Source organism: Marmota flaviventris, chromosome 15, assembly GCF_047511675.1.
Source record: "Marmota flaviventris isolate mMarFla1 chromosome 15, mMarFla1.hap1, whole genome shotgun sequence".
NCBI lineage: Eukaryota > Metazoa > Chordata > Mammalia > Rodentia > Sciuridae > Marmota > Marmota flaviventris.
Genome location: NC_092512.1, coordinates 7,053,117 through 7,079,648, shown reverse-complemented (window position 1 = coordinate 7,079,648; position 26,532 = coordinate 7,053,117). Strand labels below are relative to the sequence as shown.

Genomic DNA, 26,532 nt, shown 5'->3' with positions numbered 1-26,532 from the left:
ATATATATACACACACACACACACACACACACACACACACACACACACACACACACATATATACACACACACACACCGAGGCCCAACATATGCCAACTGCTTTAAAAGAAAAACACCTAGAAAGAGAACCCTGAGAGCACCTAATGGAAGCAGAGGTGCTCCATGCAGAAGGGTAATAAGAAGGACATTGGGCCTCTGTCTCAGAGCATTGAGGCCAGGAGACACTGGAATGTTATCTTTAAAGTGACGAAAGAAACACTTGTCATCTTAGAATTTTATGTGGAAAAAATATCTTTCAAAGAAGAAAATGAATCAAAGGTTGAAAGGAAGTACACATCCAGCTGCCCTGCTGTGCCAGGGAGTGATACAAGGTGGAGGCTCGTCCCAGGTGAAGAACACCTGGTGAAGTAAGGACAGAAGACATGAGACCTTTTTAGGAAGTGCTCATATGCATTTATTTATATTTAAACCTCTACAGACTATTATCTGTTGAAAGTAAAATTGATAGTGATTTATGTGGAAGAGGAAGGCCGGGTAAGGCAGTAGAGATGGAGTAAGTGACAGCATACTGTTGAAAATTCTTGCGTGTTTGTGTAGCATTTAAACATGCATTGAAGACAAGCTGGGTGCAGGGCACATGGCTGAATTCCTGGCAACCCTGGAGGCAGAGGCAGGGGAATCACAAGTTCAGTGCCAACCTAGGCAACTTAGTGAGACCCTTGTCTCAAAACCAAAAATGAAAAGGGTTAGGGATTTAGCCCAGTGAAAGACTGCCCCTGGCTTCAATCCTCAGTAGCAAAAAATAATAATAATAAACATGTATTAAAGTTAGAATAAGTTAAAGGTACACATTGTAACTTTTAGAGTAAACTCTGAAAAAAAAATAGAGAATAACTAAAAAAAGTCAATAGAATAGACAAAAATAAAATACTAGCTGGGAATGTGGCTCAGGGGTTGAGTCCTTGCTTGATGTGCATGAGGCTCTGGGTTTGATTCCCAGCACTGAAAAAAAAAATTAAATAAAAAATAAAATTCTAAAAAATTATTCAGCTTACTCTCAGCAAAAAATAAGAACAGAAAGAGAAATAGAACAAGACAGAGCAGTTTAGAGCATTAGAGATCTAATATTAAGACAGTAGACTTGGATAAAAATGTATCAGTAATCAGTGGAGTAAAAACCAAAATTGAAAAGCAGATTCTGTCAAACTGAATAAAAGGAAAGAACCATCTAACTACGTATTGTTTAGAAGATAGATACTTGGCTGGGTGCCGTGGCATATGCCATCCAGTGGTATCCCCTCATTTTGGAAAGAATTGTGAGCCAAAATAAACTTTATTTATCCCTCTCCCAGGCTGTGGCATTGTGTTATTAGTAACTAAAACCAGATTGATAAAATGTGTATGTACTTATAACAAGCCACAAAGTTGAGTAAGAGGAAGAGCAAAAAATGCAATATAGACAAATTCACAGTGATAGTTGATTTTAAGACCTCTCTGTCAGAGGTTGATAGAAGTGATCAACAAGTGAGCATGGAAAATAAAATAACAAACCATAAGCATAGAGATGTTGAAAGGCACCAGGAGTCCCTTGACCTAATGGCAGTAGACCTCTGCACTCAAGAAGAGTGGAGTGTGTGTCGAGTGTTCATCACGTGGGTAACGAGTGGGCAGGAAAACGAGTCTCAGCAGATATCTGAGGATCAAAATAACAAGGAAGCACCCGGAGCCCAGGCTGCAGCCTCTGACCCTGCTGTCAGTAAAGGGTGGCTGGTCCCAGGGAGTCGGGAATGGACGAGATGAGCCTGAGGCCTCTCCTGGTGGCAGAGATCAGTGCTAAGGAAAGAAACAAATGCTGACAGCATGTCACCTCCGCATCGAGCCAACCTAAAGCTCCCAGTGGCCACAACTAGAACTTTGGACCAACAGCAGCAGCGGTTCTTGATCATCAGTACCAGTCCAGAGCACCATGATCCCAAGTGTTACCGTCACAACAAAAGCACAGTCCTGAATGATAAAGTCCTGGAAACTGAATTCCACCAACTGCGTTCCCATTGAAAGACTGGGTAAGAGGGGTAGAAATGGCCAGCATTTTCTGTTTGGAGGACAGTGGCCGTTTGATTCAGTTTGTCTTCAGAAAGCAGCCTTGATGAGAGAATAATAGGAATTCAGCCCAGCTGGGAGACCTTCTGAAACCGACACTTGCTGAGGTAGGTTCCTCATTAGGTGGTGAACTAACCCTGGCTAGAGATCTGGCTGTCTGAGAGCACAGACTTTTCATATTTGCTACAACATAGAAAAACTTCTGTGCTTCACTGTTATTTCCCATGCTTCACTCTCAGCACTCGTGATAGTTTCAAAACTGCCAGATTATATAAACCACATACTTGTTGGTTCTGAAAATCCTAGAACTTGTTCTCTTACTTATATATTAATGACTGGAAAAAATACCCTGTAAATGTTTATTTGAAGATTTACTGGACTTTCCCCCAAAAAATGGGTTTCAATTGAATCTCCAAACTATAATGATGAATTTAGAATTAGGTGTGATCAATCTAAAAATGAGTGTCAAGTTGTTACCAGTTAAGTCTGTTTTGTCCATTCAGCCCAGGGCTTTCAGCAGAGAGTCATCATCTGTCTGCACTGATGTTCTAGCTGATGAAGTTCCAGGAGCTGTATTGGCTGAGGAAGCCCTTGCAGTTTCTATGTGGACAAGTTAGTGATGTGCACAGTGGAATGAGAAACACGCAGCAGTATCTCGCATTGTTCCCAACACACTGAGGCCTGCACAGGACTGCATTTGGGCCAGAAGCTCAGCACAGAAGGTGGGAAGAGCTCGTGTCAGTTCAGTTTGAATTTTAGAAGAATTTCAAAAGGAGCATGCCACCTAGAAAAAGAATATGAATGTATTCTCTGAAGAAAGCCATGCCCTCAAAGAAAAAGAAAAAACCAATAATACTCATCATGATGCAGTACCTCAAAAATACTTACTGGCCATGAAACCCATACTGGGACCCACTCTGCACCCCACTCCATCCCTGTGATACCGTTTCATGTGTTTTTTTTTTTCCTCCACAGAGTTTTGTTTTTTACTTTTTCCCACTGTTTTGAGTTGTCAGCATTAGATCGTGCAACTCACTGTGCTCTGTGCTTCATCTCCACGTCATTTCCATCCCACAAGGACTTTCAGAGAGTTCTCATTCATTCTCTGCACTGTTTGCAAACATGCTCTGTGAAAGTGCACTGCGACAGCGCTGCCTTCATGAGCGAGTGCTGTGGGCGTACATAAAAACATGGAAACCTCCTCCAAAAACGAAGAGATGTCCTTTTTGTAGTTTGTACTTGTGGAATTTCGGGCAGCTGCATTTGCAACAATGGCCCATCACACATTTTATTCCATCTTTTTGAGGGACTTAGGGTGCCCTTTGTGCTCCACCTGTAACTGCGGTTATAAGGCTCTGTTACCAACTGTGTTACTAACCATGGAGAGATGTGTCAACATTTTGCATTTTACCTATTCATTCTGGTTATGGTTCACCTGCTAATGCGTATCACACCCATGCAAGTGTTAATGTAGTTGAGTGTTGCAAAAAATATGTGTGTTCTCATCACCTGTCTTCCTGTAAACCCAGTGTTTGTCAATTTTTATTTGTTTCTCAAATCCTCCTATAAAAAAAAATCCTAAAGGATCTACTGAATAAAAATTCTCTTTTAAAGAATACTTTCAATTTTTTTTCCACAATTGTAGATTTGGGATTTTGATCCTTAAGACTTTTTAGACTTTGGGAGAATTCAGACATTGGAGATTTTAATCTTTTAGGATTTCAGCATTTGGGATTATGGCACTTGGGGTTTCTGTCTTTTGGAGATTCTGGCCTATTGATTATAATGCAGTTTACAAAACAGATATCCATGAAATTCTGATAAAGATAAACACTTCAGTAAATAAATAGAGGGGTTCTGACAAATCTCTCATGCAGAAGAATTCCAAATAATGTACTTATTCCCTCAAGGAGTATCCTGCATAAGTTTTTTTGGAGGGTTACTGGGGATTGAACCCAGGAGTACTTTGTTACTGAGTTTTTTTAATTTTTTAAGTTACTTAGGGCCTCATTAAGTGGCTGAATCTTGCCTCAAACTTGTGATACTCCTGTCTCAGCCTCCCGACTTTCTGAGATCACAGGTATGTGCCCCACACCCAGCTGGAGAAATTATTTTGAATTTTTTCTCACTTTGAGGAATTGGCGTATTTCTCCTTTCAAGGAATATAGTATTTTAAAGAGGAAAAAGCAAACATCTCTGCAGGGGAGAAGGCTGACAAGCAGAACCTCAGCCAGGGCAGGCTTACCTCGGCACTGGCACTTCCCCTTGGTGACATTCTGCTGATGTATTCTGAGGGACGGGCTGCGTTCTCTAAAGTCTTCCTCCAGAGCTCCCATCAGCTCTGTGGTGTCCTTGGACATCCTAGAACAGGAAAAAACTATTAGATAAAAACTAAAGAAATGAACAGACTTCACATAATAATAATAATAATAATCAGACTATGATCTTTGACTACATCAGACTAAATTTGAAATTAGTGATACTTGTAGAAAATCTCATGTTTAAGGAATGCACTATTAAATGATCCATGTGTCAAACAATTAATCTCAAGGAAAGTTAGGAAGTATTTTGCTTACTGAGTGGTGGTGTAAGAACAAATGTCTGACTCTGTAGGATACAGCCATGCAGTGCTTAGAAGGGAAATTTCGGCATTCAGTGGGAAAGAGGGAGACATACAATCATGAGTCTGCTTTTCCATCTTAAGTTCCATGGCAGATCAAGTTAAGCCAGTCAGTAGCAGAAACAAGATAATAAAGATAGGACTGGAAGTTAATGAAATAGAAAAGTAACAGGAAAGAAATTCATTAAAGCAAAATTCATTTTAACACATGATTCATTTTAACACACAATTATAATTGATAAATTGAATAAGACTAATGAAAAAAAGAAAACGTTCAGATTATCAGTGTCAGCATCACTGCAGATACCTCTTCCAAGTAGATGTGACAGAGAATGCTGTGAACATCTCTGTGCCTGTGTAACTGTCAACTGAGAAGATGTCAGTTAGTTCCTTTCAATTGTTCATGAAAACCTTCATGAGAAGGAATGGAAAACCTGCGCAATTTAACATCCAGGATGAAGTGGAAGTAGAAAGAAGACTCCTTTGGCTGAAGAAAACTGCAGGTCGGACGTCTTTGTTGGTGGCTGCCGGCAGCATCACACCGTCCTTGATGAAATAGAGGAGGGAGACACTCCTTGACTCCTTGACAGGGCCGTCACAACCCAGAAGTGGCCAGGAGACAGCCATAGACCTCCAGAGCAGTATCTCTGACAGCCACAGACACAGAACTCCACCAAAGTATCAGATCCAATGAAGTGACGTGTGACAAGTATAAGTCATCATTATCAGGTACAGTTTGCCTCATTAATGAAAGGTTTACATTACAAGAAAGTTAATGCAGTTCACCACATTAAGTAATCACATGCTCATTTGAAGGAGAAAAACATTTGATAAAGCAATGTAGATTAACAATCAGAAATCTGAGCAAACTGATTAATAGGGCAGTTTTTCTCCACTTGATAAAAGGCAGCTACAAGAAAATACAGAAACTATGAAAAACGTCCAGCTTGTATCGTACTTGCCTAAAGTATTGAGCGCCTTTCTGCTAGGAGTGGGAGCAGGCAGTCTTTGCCCGTACCACCTACATTAAGCATCACTCTGAGAAACACAATCAGTGCAGCAAGGTGAGCAGGATGAAGCCAGAGGCACAGGCAGAGAAGGGGGCAGGAGACCCTGTGCTTATGTTCCCAGAACTAAGAATTCACCATAAGAATGGGATCCTAATGGAATACTCACACTTCATGTATATATAATATGTCAAATACAGTCTAATGTCATGTGTCCTGAAAAGAACAACAACAACAAAAGATCCCACCTCAAAAAAAAAAAAAAAATCCTAAAGGATCTACTGAAAAATTACTGCAACAAGTTAACAGTCACTAAATACACAGTCAGTATGAAAGTCAGTTTTTTCTGTATTTTAGCATTTAGACATTTCATCCCTCCTGTTGGCTCCCTTTTCCTAGCCACTGCCCTAAGCAAGGCTTAGCCCCCTTTGTTTCTGGAAGTCTCCTCTTCTGGACACCTTTGGGTCTTTTGCTTGAGGTGCGTCCCATTTGGCCTGGTCGTTGGGGCTCATTCCCTCGGCAGCACGGAGCCTGCACTGCTGCGTGACTCTGTTTGGGGTGTACCACTTTCGGACAGTGGGCACCGGGCTTGTCTCTGCTTCTTAGCCTTTACTGCATAATGCTGCTGTGAATGTCTGTGCACGCCTCTGTGTGGACATGCCTGTAGATGACTAGGAATTTGAATTGCTGGATCAAATGGTAAACTTGAATTTCCCTTTTTAAGAAGTGCCCAGCTGTTTTCCAAAGTGGATATACTGTTTTACATCCCACTCACAAAATATAAAGATTGCTAGGGATAATTTTAACAAAAAAAGTGCAGCTCCTCTGGACGGACAACTGTTAAGACATTGCATATGGAAAACAGTGTGGCAACTAAGTGGAGACAGCCCATGTTTTTGGATTAGAAGATTCAATATTGTTAAAACATCAGTTCTCCTGCTGAATTATCTGTAAAATCATATTTCCAATCAGATTTCAGCCTGCTTTTTGATGGTGGTGGTACTGTTATTGTTGATTAGAAAATGACAAGCTGGTTCTAAAATATTTGGAAATTCAGAGGACCTAGAATATCCAACACAATCTTAATAAAGAAGAGCAAAATGGGAATACTCTGCTGCTTTCCAGGGTTAACAGAACTCAGTTATGCAGACACTGTGGTACTTCTAATATAGATAGATAAACTATCAAATGATAGTGACCATTTTACCAGGCAAACCAGAAACCAGAAGGAGGCACAGACAGCGTGTGCAGTGTTCCTGTGGAGGGCTTGACGTGACAGACGTCATCACCCTGGCATGCTTCAGAAGAAGGTGCAAGCAGTGTCTAGAGAAGGATCAGCAGAGGCCATTTGTGTGGTGGGCCTAAACACCATGCCCAAGAGGTCCACACAATTGTCTGCTTCTTATAAACCAATGTGCTCTCCGTACCCGGGACCACATGCCAGTCGAAGCTCGCGCCATCCTGCTCTGAGCCCCAGGAGCCCAATGGCTGCCTACCCTGCTTCCACTTGAGTCTTCCCTATCACTTCTCCATAATGCAGCCAAAACGATTTTTTCCTGTATGATCATGGCTTCATAATGCCAAACAATTTCCCTTCACCACTGCATTTTTATATTGAAGTGAGTCTTTGATAGATGTCCATCTCCTTCAAATCTGTTCACCACGCCTGGCCCAGTGCTGACAGATAGAGAGCTCAGAAGATGCTTAGTAAATATGGAGAGGCAGAGCTTTACTTCATATCCGTAGATATTCTTGTCTGGATTTCTTGAGGAATTTAAATACAATGCTACGGGTAGTCAAGTTAAAATTATTTTAATTCTGTGTATTTGAAGAGTGGGTCTGAATAATTAGATATGCAAATTGGAACAAGTTAGTTTGCCACAAGATTCCACAGAAATACTGAAAAGTATTTGCTTGCCTAAAATTTTCTTATGAGGATCCTGACAGTCTCTTTAAAAAAAAATAAAAAATTCATGAGGCTTTCTTCCAGACTTATTTCACATATGTAAATATTATAGATCACAATCAATGATCTCTTAATATGACCTTGAAACCAAATATCAATTGCCTGTATTTATCATAAATCTCCTCCAAAAGGTACTTCAGTATAGCAGATGGAAGAATTGGCTATAAAACCAAATTCAAGATTAATGAGTGATTTAATGAAATGCTGCAAAACAGCTCATAAAATGCCAACAGATCATTTCTGGTGCTATTGGAAGAGCCAGAGACTCCAGCGTGGCAAGCTTAGGTTCCTCGGCACCCAGCTCAGTTGGACTCGGGAAACAAACCAGACAGACAAGTACACAGGCTCAGTTAAGCTTGACCTTCTCTCCCCCAAAATGTTTTCATACTTTTTGGACTTGAGTTGTATTTATTTCTCCTGAAACTCATTCAGAACAACATCCAAGCCTCCTCCGTCCCTTTCCCAACTTTAGGACTTTCCACAAGACCCGTCTGTGCCATCACATCTTCTCATTGTCCCAACTGAAAATTCTAATATGCAGTGTCAATGCTTTGTGCAAGAAATTCTTGGTAAACTTAATTGTGGTGTCTAATGACAATGAAATCATCCTTTGCCAGAAAAAAATCAGTTATAATCAGTGGATATCTTTCCTTATAAGAAATCTTATTTAGGATAGGGTTTCTGAGAAATTGATTTATTATTGAAATTAACAGACAATCACAGAAGAAATAATGACGCTTGAACCAAAAGCCAGGTCTGGACTTAAATCCCAGCTCTGTTATTTGTTGGGTGACCTTGAGAAGCCAGTTACCCCTGTGAAACCTTGTTTAATTGATGGAGTAGACAGAATGTTGCCCACCTTCCTGGGATTCTGTGAAATTGCAGAGTACTGTGTAAACACAAGGAAGCTCTCGCTGTATTTTGCTAGGCGAGTGCCACTAATGGGAGCCCTTACTCTTTAGGCAATACTGAATGTTGGCAGAATGGAATGGGTGGCATCAAATGAGCCTGCTGGGGACCTCTACTCTTAATGCCATCATCAATAGCTGTTCTCGAATACAAGCTGGATATGCAGATGTAGCACCCCGTTTCACTGAAGCCTGACAGCAGTCCTAAGAAAGATGTCATTTTAAAACAGTTTTGCAGACGAGAACATGGACTCAGCTTTGCCTAAGGCAGCCCAGAGTATGTGCTGAGGTGTGCTTGGCTCCAAGGCCTGCTCCCTGTGACTGCTAATTCTGTCCCGTCCGTCTTCTCAGATGGTCACGGTGAGATGGGGAAGCCTGCTTAGGCGAAGGTTGAGTGTAGGAGGGAGGGAGGTAGGCGTGGCAGGTGTGTGCAGCACAGGCCACACCATGACAGGCACTGTGAAGCCCACACGCCGAGCAACCCCAAGACTGCTTTGCACGGATGACCATGTGACTGGAGGAAGAAGAAAGGCACATTGTGCACTAGGGAGGTTTTTGTAAATACAACGTTCCTTTCTGTTTACTCTGGGTTTTCTCGGAATCTAATAAAAATTCATAGTTTTTTTTTCTTTTCAATTATGTAGAACCATTGCAACCTTTTGATGGGAAGTAGTAGCAGGACAGCTATTTTTTGTTCCAATAAGGAAGCATGGTTAGAGGTCTCCATCAGAAAAATACAGTGATACCCAGCACCCTTAGCTCACAGTGCAGTATCTTGTCTTTTAGGACTGGGTTAAATGCTGAGTTAACCTAAAATCAGTCAAGTCAGAAGCCTTTCTGCAGCATTATAAGCAGCTCTGGGCCAGTTTGACGACTCTGGGTGGATCTTAGGGTCCTGGCCTCTCCTGCCCTTCTCTGTTCAGGCTCATCTCAGTCACACTGCTAGTGCTCTCGTGGCTGAGTTGGAGTTCAGGTTGGAGGGAAGAGGAAGAGTGGAAAGCTGCATCTCCTCCATGCCTGATCTTCTGCTAGGAAATTTCCTGGAAGTTCACTCCTTAATTTTCCTATGTCTCATTGACTACCTAGTCTGCAAAACGGGCTAAGAAACAGAGTGTTCTGGATTAACGTGTTATCATTAGCACCCCTCCCCATTTTGTCAGGGATCTGTTGGTAGGAAGGAGGAGAAAGTGCCTGTTAAATAGGCAACAAATGCCTGTTGCTTGTTCTCCCCTGTTACATATAAAATAGGGTTGTTGTCGCTTTTTTAATTTATTTTACTAAAATATAATGTACATACAGGAAAGATATTCACACCTCTTTGAAACAAATAGTTCAGCATCTTTACATACACATACACCCACATGTATACACCCACATAAGCAGGAGAACATTCCCAACTTCAGAAGCTTCTCTGATTTTTTTCCTTAGATCCTGATTATGAGATATATTAGTTCCAATGATCTCCTTTTGTCCTCCTGAATTATATGGCTTTTTGAAAACTGCCCAGACATATCTCCTCTTAGTCTGAGATTATAGCTACAGATTGTTAAATTAGATGATAGTGAAAAGGAGGTAGGTGGAAAGAATCTCTGGTAGGAAGTCAGAGTGAGTCGGCTTTTGTCCTCACTCCACGGCCGTCTTTAGAATCATTTTCTGTCTCTTATTAGCTAATTTCTTTTTGCCACATCAGATTGAGTGCTTTTCTTTTTCATCTTGGTTTTTCTTTTAGTTGTCATTTTAGACTTCTCTTCCTCCAAGAAACCTTTCCGTGTCCCCTAAAACTGATCTAGGCAGCCCGCTTCTAGGTTCCGTGAATTCCAGGTCCTCAGCACCATCATATTCCATTCGCTGGTTCCTCTGGGCTGACTTGCACACAAGACCCATCATGTTTCATCACAAAGACCACACTCCCAAGGCCACCTCATAGGTACTTTACAAATACCAGTTGAACAGTATTGAATGAAGAGGGGGTGGGTAAGTTCCTGCCATGATCATCTCACAAAAGATAATGTAAGAGGAGAGAGTTTCTCTCTTCTTATGTGGTAGAAAGGAGTTTTTCAACCTGTGTTTATAAATAGATGTAATAGCTACATTGCACATTTGTTTTAAGTATGAATGATAATTTGTGTGGAATACTTAGCATAATACATGACTCATGAGAGAGAGTGGATAACTGTCACGTAATGTATTAAATCTCCCAAGTTCCACGTGACCCTGAACTCAAGACAGTGTAGCCTGAAGGCCAGCAGATGGGCCACATGACCTCTCAAGATGAATTTCTTCCCTTCAATGAAGCAAAGTACCAGTAAGTTCTGCACTTTGTCATTGAGGTAAAATTTAGAAGCAATTTATAGTAGGGAGGAAAAGAAGAATTGTAAAAGGCCAATGAGTCTCCAATTCTCTGGCCAACCTGTGTCCACATTTAAAACACTTTATGGATGAAGTGATTGTTAACATCTAAAATTGGGTTTTGCAAAATACTAACAATTGAGTTGAGAATAATAACCATCTTTTATTTTGCATTAAAAGGCAGGCCAATGAAAGTGTTATATGTATGTGAACTCATTGAATTATCACTCATTCCTCATCACCCTATCTCATAAGACATAGCTACAGGAATTACTCATCAAGCAGTAACTATAAACCGCATACTTCATTTGTTTATTTCTTCTTTTACTTTTTTTATTGATCACCACTTATATCTGAGACACTTCTGGAAGATGGAACTCAAGATTTAACTGCCAACCCAAATTACACTGCTTTAAAAGGGAAGAAGAGGACTCCAAACTAATTGACCTTTAATCCAAATCCCAGGCTCTTAATCATTAGCTCTACTGGGTGTCTATAATCATAATTGATTCTGTTCATAAAATGCTTTCCTATATAGTCTTACCTGATCCTCCCACAGCCATTTGAAACAGATGGCATGTGAAAGGAGAGTCATCTGTTTGAAGTGCCAGGGGGCAGAGGACTGGCTGAAATAGGCCCATTGGAATGCCTGGACCACATGAGCCCATGCAGTATCTGCACTTGGGTCCTGGAAGTGCTGTGAGAGCAGGTGCTATCCCCCATAGAGCACTGTGTCCTCCTGTCCCCCCCCCACCTCCGCCAGGCTTCTGATGTCATACTGCAGCACACCTACCCAGATGACGGCTTTGGGGAAGGTTTTGAAAAGGTCTCGAATGAGACCCGGGAAAGGCAACATAATGGTGAGATCTTGCAGCTGTGATCAGGTAGCAGTAGGCAGACACTGATTTGGGCAGCAGGGGCACATGTGTTTCGGGACTCAGGCTGCTAAGAGGTGGCCTCCATAAGATGGGGAGCCTCAAGGTGCTGTGTCGCGGAGGATGAGGCATATCTGGTGCAGAGCACATGCCATTGTCGCCAGAGCCCCACAGGGCGTGTGGAGCAGAGCGGACTGTGCTTCCCTTTCCCTGGGTGTTAGGAAGCTCACTGCCAGGGAGTGCTGGCTGGTCGCTCTTTTCTCATTTGTGAAGTGGGAATTATAAGATCTACTTCAGAGTCATGAGGTATAATATGTGTGCCTATGTACATATGTGTGCTTGTGTGTGTACACAGTTTGTCTTTATGTATTTTTAGTTACCTGCTATCTGCCATGCTCTGAAAATTTTGAATGAAAAATTGCATAAAAGAACGATTTATGCATTTCAAATTGTGCACTGCTGTGTGTGGGACAGCCATGCAGCCCTGTCTCCTCCGGCACCTTTGCCTGGTGCCTCCGCACTGTCCATGCTGATGTCACTTTGTGGCTGTCTCTGTTATCAGATCCTCTCTCCTTGTGTCCCAGTGACCGACCCTTTTGGTACCCAAAAATGACCCTGAAATGTGAGAGTAGTGATGCTTGCCTAGAGAAGGCCGGATATGCCCTAGAGAAGACATAAAGCATCTCCTTTTAGTGAAAAGGTGAGAGTTCAAAAGTAATGAGGAAAGAAATGCACCTGCTGAGCTTGCTGAACCCCAGCAAGACTGTGCCTTCTACCCATGAAACTGTCCCGGAGATAGAGATCCCTGTTACTTTTGCAGCTGCATCCCAAACTGTATGAGAGATGGCCACAGGTCATGATAATGGTGGTCAGTTAAGCTAGAAAGGGTATACCACAGGGTTTGGAACTAACCGCAGTCCAAGCATCTGGTGGGAGCCTCAAAACCCACCCCCACAGGTACGGGGGACCCCCTATGAGTGCACACTTTCTCTTATCATAAAACCTAAGAGGCAAGTATACTTCCCTTAGAGAAACTTATACAGGAAAACTAATAATAATGCTACAATAAAATTCAGATTTTAATACTCCTTAGTTTTACAAAACAAGGTGGCTATTAATTATTTAAATATATTCATTATCATTTTTCAGTTACTAATTTATAAATGAGAAAGGAGGAAAGGATGTGTTTCTCATCTGTCATTTCAAAATTATTTTGTTTCTGAAAAAAGTGAGGGATGTATTTTTAGTTATAATTTTTAAAGACTTTGCATTTGTAGAATTTTCAATTCACAGCAAAATAAAGAGGAAAATACAGAGAATTCCTTTACATGTCCTGTCCCGCAGTGAACTAGAATTTTTGTTAATTTCTAATTAATTGAGTAGAGAGTAGAAATAATTCCTTATTGTTTTAGACCCTACTTTTCACATATGCCGTTGACCAAATCTTATTTCATAGCTTAAGAAACATGGCATAATTATTTTACAGGTTTTCTTCTCCCACCCTGCCCCTGGCAGCCTGTATGATGGGTGTTCTAACCAAGTGGCACCTCACAGTTACAGCCAGGCTCTCAGTGCCAGTTTGAAAGTTCTGTAACTGGAACTTCAGACCACCCTGCCTGTGCCTAATAAAGACAGGGATCTCCAGATTGGAGTACAAACCTTTCAAATAGAAAAATATTTAAATATTCCAGTTGTAGGCGTACCTTGGAGATACTGTGGATTTAGTTCCATACTATCCCAGTAACATGAATACTTCAATAAAGCAGATCACTCAGACTTTTGGTTTCCCGTTGCATATAAAAGTTATGTTTACACTATAGTGTACTCTATTCAGTGTGCAGTAGCATCGTGCCTAAAAAAGCAACATACATTCCTTAATTAAAAATACTTTATTGCTAAAAAATCATTTTGAACCATCAGTAAGTCATAATCTTTCAGCTGGTGCAAGCTGCTGGCTGCCCAGGGTGGTGGTGGCTGAGGGGCAGGGTAGCTGTGGCAGTCTCTTCAAATGAGACAGCATGCAGTTTGCCTCCACAAGAAGCAGCACCTTATCTGTGGCAGCCATAGCCTTACAAAATGGATTTCTTGAGTGATAAGACTTGAATTCTTCTTGAAAGAGTGCTCTGTATCACATGATGCTGTTTGATGGCCTAACCATAGTAGAATGTCTTCCCAAATTGGAATTAATATTCCTAAACTCTCCTGCTGCTCTATGAATTAAGTTTATGTGATATCCTAAGTCCTTTGTTGCCATTTCAGCTGTGTTCAAAGTATCTTCACCAGGACTGAATTCAGGAAACCATTCCCTTTGCTTTTTTATCCATAAGAAGCTACTCCTGGTCCATTATGTCTTGTCACGAGAGGGCAGCAACTCAGCCGCCTCACTAGGCCCCTCTTCTCATTCTAGTTCTCTTTACATTTGTAGTTAGTGGTCATCTGAAGTCTTGAGCCCCTCAAAGTCGTCCACCCTATTAAAATGTCGATATTGTCACCTCCTCCTCGCAGGTGTTCCTAATGGCATTAGAATGGTAACTCCTTTTCAGGTTTTCAATTTACTTTGCCCAAATTCATCAGAGAAATCTCTATGGCAGAACGGTAGCCTTATAAAGTGAGTTTCTTAAACAATAAGACTTGAAAGCTGAAATTACTCCTTGATCCCTGGGTGCAGAATGGATGTAGTGTTAGCAGACATGAAAACATTCATCTTGTACCCCTCCATCCCAGGCTCTAAGATGACCAGGTGCATTGTCTGTGAGCAGTCCTACTTTGAATGGAATCTCTCAGTCTCAGGAGTGGGCTTAAAGTACTCAGTACACCCCGCTGTAGCAGATGTGCTGTCATCTAGGCTGTGGCGTTCCACAGAGCACAGGCAGAGCAGGTGTAGAAAAATCCTTCAGGGCCCCAGGGTTTGGGGAATGGTCAGTGGGCACTGACTTCAACCTACTGCCTTAGCACCTGGCAAAACTCAGCCTGTCCTTTGAAGCCCTGAAGCCATCACTGACTTCTCTGCTGCAGTTGTGGAGGTCCCAGGTGCATCTTCTGACAGAGGGCTGCTCCCTGTGCCTGGGAAGCGCAGCCACCTCTACGGACTGCCAGGCCGGAACTCCTGGGTGACGAGCTGCAGGAAAGGGCTGAGAATGCTCCACCCAGCCTCCTTGAAATCTCGTGGAGTATCAGGGAAAAGTGTGAAAGATTCCTGAGAAAAGGGAAGCAGGTAAAACCAGATCTATGAGCAAGCAAAATCAGATGAAACCTCTCCAGGAGGAGGGTGCTGCAACCGCAACCACAGCCACAGCCACGGTTGAGGGAAGACAGCTTCACACAGGTGGCCACACCCCAGTGTCATGGCCCCGGGGCGTCCTGCTCCTGGCCAGTGAAGAGCTGCCTCTGGGGCAGTGCAGGCAGAGTGTGCCCAGAGGAGAGCTGTGGCCACGCAAGGCCAAACCTCACAGGGCACCGCCCTCGAGGGGGAGCCAGGAGCCCCAAATACAGACATGTTACTAACATCTCCCATCCAGTGGTGTACTCTGTCCCTTACCATAGCCACCAGAAAAAGCATTTAAAACAAGGGGTAGCATCCACAGACAAGCAGATGAGAATCTCATGAGCAAGAATTAATCTATATCTAGAATTTACAAAGCGTTTAAAAATTGATACCTCAAGTGAACAGATCTCACAGAAGATTCTAAAAGCAGAAATAAATGACAGACTACAAATGAAGCCATCCTCCAGATGGATGAGAAGACAGAGCATCTATAAAGGCCCAACCAGTTGGGAACTTGGGAATTCAGAAGTCAATACGTGGCTGTGGATGGAGAGCTGGGAGGGACAGGGCAGAGGAGCAGGGGGAAGGCGGAGCCGGAACTCCAGACAGGAGCCACTAGATTACTAGAACAGGAACGCAAAGCTAACTAAGGGAGGAGAGAGGACTTTTGCAAAGACAAATTCATAAACTAAAAAAAGAGAGTTTATCAATCACATTGAAAGGGCATTAGTTTATGCCAAAAGAGGCGGGACTACAGTGGGTGCATCTCCCACCCGGTGGTATACTGGGGAGGACAGGGGAGGTGAGAGGAGACCAGTGCTGGGAACAGATTGCCCAGCTTTCTCGTCAAGAGGATAAATGCACCTGGTGCCACACCCCTGTGATCCCAGCCATTCGAGAGGCTTAGCAAGACCCCATCTCAAAAAGGGATGGGGATGGCTCAGTGGTAGAGGACCCCTGGGTTAAATCCCCAGGATCAAACAAACAAACAAAAGATAATCCTCTGACTCCTTAACATTCCAGTGAGGAGGCAGCCTGGTTTGGGTGTTAAACAGGCCTGACTGTCCTTATAACCTTGGTCCCAACAGTTCATCTATGGAGAGTCCTCAAACCTCTGAGGGCTTTGTTTTCTTGTGTGTAAAGGAGCTGGAATAATGTCCACTTAATAGAATTGTCCTCAGGTTAAATGAAATGCTTGCATATGAAATGTTTGCATTATTAAGATGTGATAATTATGAACTATAGGTATAATTGTGAACTATATACTAGTGCCTTCTACGTGTCAGCCGAGTTAGTAATATATAACTAATATAGTAATAGTGCCTTCTATGTGTCAGCCGACAAGACACTTTGCAGTCTGACCCATTTACCTCTCAATGGCTGTCCTCCTCTTTCATTTGCTCAACTACTCTGGTCACCTTGGTTAAAAATCTTCCTCCCTCATACCTTCTTCCTGCCTCCCAGCAGAATCAGACTCTGACCCCAGGCACACCTGGGTGCTGGGCATGCCTCTGTGCTGATGCCTTCATCTGTCCTGCTGAAGGGTGTTTGCACACCTTCAGTGGATTCTTGATACCAGAGATCAGCACCATATTTGTTTCTGCATCTGCACTTTCCAACACAGTATTTTTTGCACATAGTAAGAACCCAGAAATATTTGCTGAACACATGATGGAACTTTAGCTCAGGACTTCATTATGCTTTTTTATTTTAAGTCTATGCAGCATTCCAAAAGTTACTGCCTTTCAGCCCTCCCATCTTACTCCATTGAGAATTGGAGGAGAAGGAGATGCCCCTTGTTCAACTTGGCCCACTAATATTTTGTCTTTTCTAAATTGAGACAGGTGCATAGCTTTTCAACAATTGTGTTGTATTCCAGTCAGTGTACTAAACAAGTGTTTACTGAGTGTGTCTGTTGTACTCCAGGCTGTTCTGAGGGAGTTGAGGTGTATCTGTGAAAACAACAGACACAAACCCCTCCCTTAGAGAATACACATCATACGCGGATGTATGGTGTCTTTGGAAGGAGGCACATGCAGTGGATCAGGATCACCAGGGTAGGGGACTGTTTCATCCAAGCAGACCTTGCTGAAATAGCATCTTTGGAACACAGGTGAGAAAGGTGAAGTTAGCCGTGCATGTATTTGCAGGTTAAAGTGTTCCTGGCAAAGATAACAGCTGGTAATAAGAATGACTACAAACTTGGTGCCCTCAGCACACAAGATAAATTTGTTGTCAACTGAAATGTAAGAAGACTTGAGTGGAGCAGACTTAGGGATAAGGTCAGAGGCTCAGTATATTTTGGCCTTGTTAAATTTGAGCTGTTTGTTAGACTTAGAAGTTGAGATATTAAGTAGGCAGTTAGAACATGAATGTAAAGCTCAGGAGAAATACCTAATACAGAAGCCATACATTTGGAGTTTGTGCTGTTTAGGTTTATTTCAAGTCAAAAGATTTGTTACAATAACACCAAGGGATTTGTTTTGTGAATAACGAAGGAAAAGGCTCCAGGGTCTGAACTCTGGGACACTCCGACTCCAGGGAGAAGAGGAATGAGCAGATCGACTGATTCAGGAAGCCAGTGACAAGGAAAGGAAGCCAAGTGCTGGACTGTCCTGGAGGCCACATGTCAAAAGGAGTCATCCTGTCTGTCTAAAAATTACCAAGTAGTCCTGCGCCCTGAGCACTAGGGATTGGTTACCTTGACAAGGGATAGGAAGATTAAGGGGAGGAGTAAGGATGATTGCAATGGATTTGAAAGAACAAAATAATATTAGAAACTAAAAGAAAAATCACAGGAAGTAACATATATGAAATTGAAAATTCAAGTTTTTGTTGATGATATGATCCTAGGGTATACTATGGGAACAGATGGAAACAGGAAGCAAGATCAGTGAACAAGAAGAGTACCTGGGGTTACGAGGCCTGCCTGCTGGAAGGATCGTCTGCCATATGCCAAACCCTCTAGACTCGGGATGGTGCTGCTGTTGGCAGATTGACAGTTAGGTATCGCCGGAGGCACGAGTCTTGGTGCTCTGGAAGTGGTGGTGGTGTACCTGGGTGGGAGGAGGGGAGGGCTTAGTGAGGAGACTGCTCACCCTCCTCTAGGCCCTGAGGTACTTTCGTTTTGGGAGGCGGAGACCTAGAAAGGGCTGCCAGGAAGAGTGGTAACTAGAGGTAAATCAAGTTTCCATTGACTAAGAAGATTTCAGAGACAGAATGTAAGGATTGGACATTAATGAGCCATAAATTTCAGAGGCATGGTAGAAGGAGTTGCAGAGTTGGGCAGAAAAGATAAGGATAGCCAGGGGATGTGGAGAACTGCAGGCACGCTGCAGTGAAGTGACATTATGGTCTGGAGCTTCCTGAACTGACATGAATGGAAGTGAGGTGCCTGGTGATATTGGTTCCACTGGCTTTTAAGTAGAAGTTGGTGGGGAGGTGCCAAGAGGTTGGGTAGATGGAGGTAACTGTCAGGAGTTTCTTGCTGACTTTCTGAAGGGGTGATCTTGGGAGGAGGGGCTTCATGCTACTTGGAGTCTTGCTCAGTTTGTGGTCTTCCTGCTTCCTCCCTAGATAGAGGGACAAGGCCTCGGGAGATGTGGGCTTATTCCCAGTGCTACAGCTTGTACTTGACTCCTAGCAGGAGAGGATCAGAGGGACACATCATCTTCTAATGCTCAGGGCTGTTTCTTAATTCAGGTTGATGGAATCAAGAGCCACTGCAGCCTGGAATCGTGCTGAGCCCTCAGGCTTCCCTTGACCCCTGATCATGTCATCTATGTGGAAGGAGTAAGAAAAGCTTGGGGTATGGCCATAGCACATGTAAGAGAAGGCCACCCTTGACCTCCTGAGGGAGGGGCTGCCCCTCAGTCCCTTTTGATAGAGTTGAGGAGTATTCAGCCTCACTTTTTGTTACCTATTAATACTATTATAAGTAATATCCTTTAATGGAGAGATTTTTAGAGTTTTTTCTCCTTTGCCATAGCTTGGGTTTTTAGCTTATCCTTGGGAAATAGGACACATCTTTGGTTAATAGACATTTGAGGTGCAGGAAATGAAATGCTGTGAAAGCAATTCAGATGGAACTGACAGGTGGGAGAATGGGGCTCAGCTGCTCCCAGCTTCTTGGCTTGATGACAGTCTTGCAATAAATAATCAGAAACTGGGTGAAATGATAGCAAATGTCAGTTTCAAGTTTTCACTTGTCAAAACTAAGATTGTCTTATCACCGAACCATTGCTAGACCAAATTACACCACCTTTTATCTTCCTGTTCATCGGAAAGCCTGCTTCACCTCCCCCACTTTTTTATGCTGAGCTCTGATAAAGCATTTCACAGGCAAATTTCCAGTGTATGCAGATGTTCACTACTGCTTACTTCATTTATTAAAGGAGGCTTAGTTATGTCCACAAGTTATTGTTAGACCCTTCTGATTATTGATCTCAATAATGTGCATTTGTAATTTCAGGTTAAACAATTGAGAACTTAGTAAAGGAAGTTCTTTTCAGCTTCATGAAAAGGTTATTCTCAAATCTGCAACAGAGATAAAATTCTCAAGAATATCAGTTTTCTTCGCCTGAGGTGCCATTATGTTATTCTGACCTTTGGAAATAATACCAAGCATTTTTTTAATTTAGTATTGGGTTTCTAAAAACCATGAGCCAATTTATTTTCAACAAAACTAGATGTTATTTGACTACTTTAGTAACAGATGCTATGGGTGAGCCATGCAGGATGCTGGAGCTGTTAGAGGGTGGGGGCATCTAGATGGCCCCTCACCTGGATGTGTACACACAGGACCTGGTGAGCAGGAGCCGCCTTCCCCAGGTGGCCCTGCAGAGGCTGGAGCTTCGACTCAGGTGTCTTGCCTGATATTTACCATCAACATTGTATCAAAAGACTGGACAGAATCTGAATTTCTGTTTTCAGGACAAGAAAAATACTCTATAAAAGCATCCTAGTGTTTAAAGCTATGGTGTCTTATGTAGGAAAACCATATTGTTGTTGGATTATCTTTTTTATTTATTTTTTGTTATACATAACAGCAGAATGCATTTATGCACTTTGATATGTCATACATAGGTGGGATATAATTTCTTCTTTTTCTGAATGTACATGTTGCAGAACCATATTGGTCATGCAGTCACATATATACATACAGTCATAATGTCTGCTTCATTCTACTCTTTCCTATCCCCACATCCCCTCCCCTCCCCTCACATCACTTCCCCTACCTAATGTAAGGTAATGCTATTCTTCCCTGGTACCCCCTACCCTATTGTCAATTAGCATCTGCATATTAGAGAAAACATTTGGCCTCTGATTTTGTGGGATTGGCTTATTTCACTTAGCATGATGTTCTCCAACTTTAACCATTTACAAATGCCATAATTTCACTCTTCTTCAAAGCTGAGTAATATTCCATTGAGTATATATACTATATTTTCTGTATCCATTCATCTATTGAGGGATGCCTGTGTTGGTTCCATAGTCTAGTTATTGTGGATTGATCTGCTATAGACATTGATGTGGCTGTGTTCCTGTAGTATGCTGTTTTTAAGTCCCAAGGAGTGGGATAGCTGGGTCAAATAGTGGTTCCATTCCAAGTTTTCTGAGGAATCTCCATACTGCTTTCCATACTGCTTGCACCAATTTTCAGTCCCACCAGCAAAGTACGAGTGTGCCTTTTTCCCCACATCCTCACCAACTTTATTGTTGCCTGTATTCTTGATGATTGCCATTCTGATGGGAGTGAGGTGAAATCTTAGAGTAGTTTTGATAGGCATTTCTCTAATTGCTAGAGATGTCTGAAAAATTTTATCTGCTCTTTTTTTAGTGAGACCTTTTTTTCTCACTTGTGTTTCCTATCCCTAAAGAAAATTAGGACCACAGAAAGGGAGAGGAGGGATTTGGGGCAGTGAGAACTGATACAAGTTGCTGTAATCAGGCAATACTGTTGGGCTCTGACTTCTGCTCTGAGCATGAGGAGAAGCCCCATTTGAGCCCCAGAGGAGCAAAGAAGAAACTTCTGGAAGAGTGACAGGGCAGAGCAGAGGACAGTAGGACATCTCATATGTTGTCCGCCACAGTGAACAGCAGTCCCCTCCAGCACAGGTCCAGCACAAGGCAGTGGCTCCCTCCCGAGCTTTGGGAGCCGTGTGCCTAAGCCTCAGGGCTGAGTGTGTGAGAGCAGATGTTCTTATGAAGTTAATGAATGAATTCTGCTACGGGCCCACAGTCCCCCATCATTCTTTTCTCATTTAAGGACGTTGTATTTGATCATCTGTTGCAATAGAAAGCCTTGAAGTCTTTTTCATCCTAATACTTATTTGGTCAGCAAGGCCTGGCAGTTTGACCTCAAAAATAACTCTCACGTTCATGTCCTTGTTCACTCTGTCATTTTTCCACACCCAGACCAATCCCTGCTTGTAGATGGAGTGAGGGCCTGTCCACTAGAGGCGGTGGGCGTGGTGGTGCAGTCCAGGTCCTCTCAGACTCCCCTCCTTGCTCCTGAATTTTCTGCGAATGCTACCCTCAATTCAAAGACCATTTTTTAAAAAAATTCTGCAGCTACATGTGGCTCTGTGGAAAAATTGCACATTGCCATTTAGTATGATAATCAGCGGTAGCGGTGACTCTTCCATGCCTGGGCAGTATTAAAGAGCCAGTGGCGCTTAACACGGCGCATTCCAGCAAGCTTCGGTTAGGGAGAAATAGGACTTTGTAGTGTGTTACGTTGTGTGTACTTAATTGTAAGGATGCAGTTAAACCAGGATAACAAGGTGTGCCCTGTGCTCTGCACCTGGAGGAAGCACACTGTACTAGGACTATTCGGGACTAGGCACTCTGTCAGCGTACTAGCTCTGTTTGATAGAACTACTCAGACACACAGATACTTCAGCCTGTTTCCAGCCTCTGCTTTCTGTGCGTACTATTGCTTCTGCCTAGCTGGCCCTTGCGGCCACTGCCTCTGTCCCTTCCTTCTCCTTGGCCTCTCTTCACCTAAACCCTCCTGGCCTTTCAGAACTTGCCCCAGCACTGCTTTCTCTAAGCAGCTGTCCGGGGCACATTGGAGTGGAGGAAGAGCCCCTTCTCTGTGCACCATTCCTCCACACATGCCTGGAAGGGCCTGTGGCAGGCTTGGGGGATGAGAAAGAGGGAAAGCATGCTGTCATGGGCGCCGGCCAGCCCTGACTGGGAGGCTTCTCTGCAGGTAGCAGTAGGCTGAAGTCCAAGCAGGAGACAGCCTGGAGGACAGGAGAAGAGTCCTGCTGGCAGAAGACTATTATGTGGGAGGACTGATCCCCACTTGCTCGTACATGGTGGTTGGAACTGGAAATCAGTCATTTACCTGAGAAAGGAAGCATGAGGCAGCAGCAGGTTAGGTTCAACCCAGGGTCAGGGTGTTTGTCATCAAGTAGACTTGGTATCCTGTTCTCCGTGAGATCCTGGGCTGGCTGCCCAGCCTTCCAGGGGAGGAGTATCCTAGCTGTGAGATGGATGAAGGTCGTCTGGGGCTGGGATGCCCCCACACTGCCCAGGGAGAAGTCGGCAGGGAGTGCATCTTCCTATCCCAGCTGTCCCAGGTGTGAAACAACTGGGTTACTTTCCATGTTGAATACTCCTTATTTGTTATTTTGAAGCTGAAATGGTAGAAATGATTGTTTTCCTACAAAACTGAGTAGAAAAGAGTGGAGTCTGGGGATGTGATTGGAAGCTCTTCCTCAGATACCCAGATGCTTATGGTACTTCAGCTTTGTGTATGTGTTTTTGCATATTCAGAATGGCAGTGGTAACAGGCTCTCTCCCTCTTGCTAGCTCAAGGACATCGTAGATCAGAACGTAGATTTTCCTGTACTTGGAACAGATCCTCAGCCTGTGTGACGGCAGATTCATGGCCATGTTGCTGCCCTACTGCACGTAGTCGTTGACACCAGGCACCTTTTGTCCACCATTCTGATGATAATGTAATAGCACTGATGAAATGAAACATTTGATCTTGGTCCTTGTTTGTAATATCTTACAAAGAGAAGTGCCCACAATTCACACAGCACCAAGTTGTAGAGTAGGAACCTAAGGGTCAAAGAAAAACTGGAGCTTTCATCTGTTGGAGATAAGAGGTGCTGGCTGCCTGCCCCACCCCCACAGCACCTAGCACAGGGGACCAGAGCTGTCCACACAACCCAGGCAGCCTATTTGCTGCAGACCCCAACACTTCCAGGGCAAGTACCACCTCTGGTTTCGCATGCACTCTGTGTTGATTGACTAGATATTATAGTTAAAATGCCAAACACTTTTATTGGATATTAAAATTTGGGAATTAAGAGAGGGACCTTTGATAATCCTAAGCTCTGTCCTAGGACTGTCATCTCAGGGGGAATTTCTTTGACTTCTCAGCCCTGGTCTTTATTAGTTTTTAGGATACTTCATTGGACATGACTTAAAGCTGCCAAATCATTTTGTGCTAACTGTGTTTTCTTTTGTTTGTGCAGTGGTGCTGATTACTATGATTATGGACACGGACTCAGTGAGGAGACTTATGATTCCTATGGTGAGTAAGGGCCAGAGTAGCAGTATAGAGATAGGGCAGGTAGCTATCAAAGACCTTGGAGATCATAACTCGTGCGAAAATCCGTACTTGTCTTGACTATGGAACCACAGCCTCCTCATAGTTCCTCTGTGCATATCTATTTTCAGAGGCTCCTTTAGCATTTAAATGTAATATTTAAAGAGAACTAAAGACTTACAGAAAGTTGCATGAATTCAGATTCTGAGCTTAGATTTCTGTAGGGTCGATAGCCACGTGCTGATCCAGTTTAATAGAGTAGTGAACTGAACTGTGGACATTTGGTGTTGTGGGTCTTTTGGAAGTGTCTTTTGCTTCTTGAAATGAAGCCGCTGAGGCTGCATCTCTAAAGTAACTCTCCCACCCCATCTGTATGTTTTCATTCATTCCTAGTTCAAGGCCTCAAAAAATCCCACTGGGAGTTGTTCCTAAAGGTTACAAAAGCATTGGTCCAGGAAGGAGAGATGAGAGTTATCAAGCTCGTAGGCAAAATACTCAAGTCCTTCTAATTCAGTGGGAGCTAGTAGAGCTGCTGGGGAATTCTTGTCCTGAGACTCAATATGCAGAAAGATGACAGGTTTAATTAAAAGAATCGGTGGCAGCAACAAAATGATAGTGAGAAGCGCCTTTGCAGCAGGGCAAAGAGATCAGAGAAGCCGGGCTTTCTCGGCTGCAGAGCTCTGAGAAGGCTGTACCGGTGCAGGTGAGTCAAAATTCTGGCTAATGGATGTTATGACATTTTTCTGAACGTAAGTGAAAAGCCGTTTCCAGTGTTCCTTTTGAAGTAGGTTTTGTTGTGTCACCTGCCCAGAGCTGTGGTGACCGCATCTGGGCCTCTTTTTTTTTCCTTTTTCTTTCTTTCTTTTCCTTTTTTTCCTTCTTATTTGTAACAAACACTTAAGAGAAATACATTAGCTTGCTGACTGCTGTCTACTTAAATTGATACGAGTTAGCTAGCGGGAATGACGTTGATTGCATGTTCCTATCAAAAGAAGAGGTCATTTTAAGCATTTTTCTTTCACAGCTTCTTAAATTGGTCTCTGTGGACACATGGCTTTTAAATTGCTGTGTGTTGCAGCAGGAAGTTAACTGTTTGATGCCAAAGGCCTGTAGATAATTTGCTGAGAATCCCGAGGAGGAGCAGGTGTTTATTTCCAAGAGAAAAGATCATAGAACGTCTTTGGTTATCCACGAGTGAGTGGGGTTTTGTGGGTGTCGGGCCTGTTCTGGGCCCAGGCGGTCCTCTGGAGGCCTACTTCCTACCAGGGCAGCTTTCCTTTAGTCTTTCTATGAAAGGGCCAAAGAGGAGCGAGACTCCCTCTCTCCCTCAATCTTCCTGCTCCCATTTCATTCTCCGGTTTTTCTCCTTCTGTTTTCACACATTATCTGTGTTCTCCCTCTTCATTGTCACTGTTAGAAGAAGCTGCAGTGATCCTCACCCCTCCATTTCCCACTCATAGATGTCTCTGTGTTCGGCCAAGGGCAGTTGAGTCTTGCATGGTTTGTGAGCTGTGGTTGTGGTTGCCGAGGCGGTTGGCAGATCAGGTGCAAGCCGTTTTCCTTCCCAGGTGATTTTTTTCTAGTGAGATGGTCGTTTTCCATTGTGTGTGGTTTTCCTAAAGTGAGACCCTGGGGCTGCTTCTATGGGTGCCTCAGAAGTGTGTCTCTTGATTGTGACATCTGCCACTGGTTTAGGGCGAAATCACATTCTGATAGATGAGGCCACTAGGTCCATGGCAGTGACTAATTGTGACTCATCTTCCCGATTACAGGGCAAGAGGAGTGGACTAACTCAAGACACAAGGCACCTTCATCGAGGACAGCGAAGGGCATCTACAGAGACCAGCCATATGGCAGATACTGATTGTACTGTCTGATGTTGTGAAATAGCCAATCTCCACCCGTCCTGTATACTGTTCAAAGTAATTTTTTTCTATGAACAATCCCTTTTTAAATAAATCAAATGCTTAAAATATGAATGGATGGAACTTAAAACTACTTTGTTGAAACATCAACTTGGGCAGGAAAAAAAAGACATGTAAAATTTTGTTATTTCCAGTCTGTATATGAAAAAATAGGTCATCAAAAGGAAAAAAAAATAACTTTGATTAACTAGTGTTAAAACAAATAGGTTTACTAAATATGTTAATCCATTCTTTTAACATAAGCCTCACCTTTCATTTTAAAGGTTTCCATAGAATTTAGTTATTTTATCTTTTAGCCATATGCTAGTTTTTTTTTCTCTTGCCAACATGCGTAAAAAGGGAAGCCAATTATAAGTGCAAATAATGTGGTATTCTTTTGTAACTCAAGTCTTGAAATGTTCTGTAGTGTTAAGCAAAGTCTCCTCTTGCTTGATACTAAATAAACTTTTGAAAGAAATTTCGTGTGTGTGAGCTAACAATTTTATGTTTTTCTTATTTAAAAAGGCCTTCATAAATAGTTGTAAACAGGGAAAGAATTCCTTTAACAATGCTTGTCATAAAAGGGTCACACTAAATATTGTACAACTTACTTTAAAAATGGTATAAAATTAAATGTACCATTATATGCTCACCGTAGATCTAAATGCTGTTTAAAGAGTCCAAATGGTATCAAGCTGCTTGAGTGGCACGTTAAAACTACGCAAAACCAAATCTTGTTTAAAAACTGGTTTTAAAATAACTACTGGATTTTCTGGAAAAGATGTGATCAGTTTTCATCTTGTTGAGCGTTTTTTCACTAGTGCAACTTTGGATTTTTTATGAAACTTTTGGTTCCTTAATGAACACCTCGCTCCATGCTGGAAGCAATAAGCACAAAGCTTTTAAAGACATTCTGACTGGACTAATTGAGGTCCACTCGCCAAGGCTGAGGATGTGTAACCCTTAAAC

At 42.7% G+C, this 26,532-nt stretch overlaps 1 protein-coding gene across 1 annotated transcript in view; it reads left to right on the top strand.

Moving 5' to 3' along the window:
• The window catches only part of Khdrbs3 (KH RNA binding domain containing, signal transduction associated 3), a 169,509-nt gene extending 143,468 nt beyond the window's left edge, over window positions 1-26,041 (top strand). Inside the window, exons 8-9 of the mRNA XM_027947253.2 lie at window positions 23,586-23,644; window positions 25,432-26,041. Coding sequence (XP_027803054.1) covers window positions 23,586-23,644; window positions 25,432-25,523 — 151 coding nt within the window. The 3' untranslated portion in view covers window positions 25,524-26,041. The remainder of the gene's footprint in view (window positions 1-23,585; window positions 23,645-25,431) is intronic.
• The last annotated feature ends 491 nt before the right edge of the window (window positions 26,042-26,532 follow it).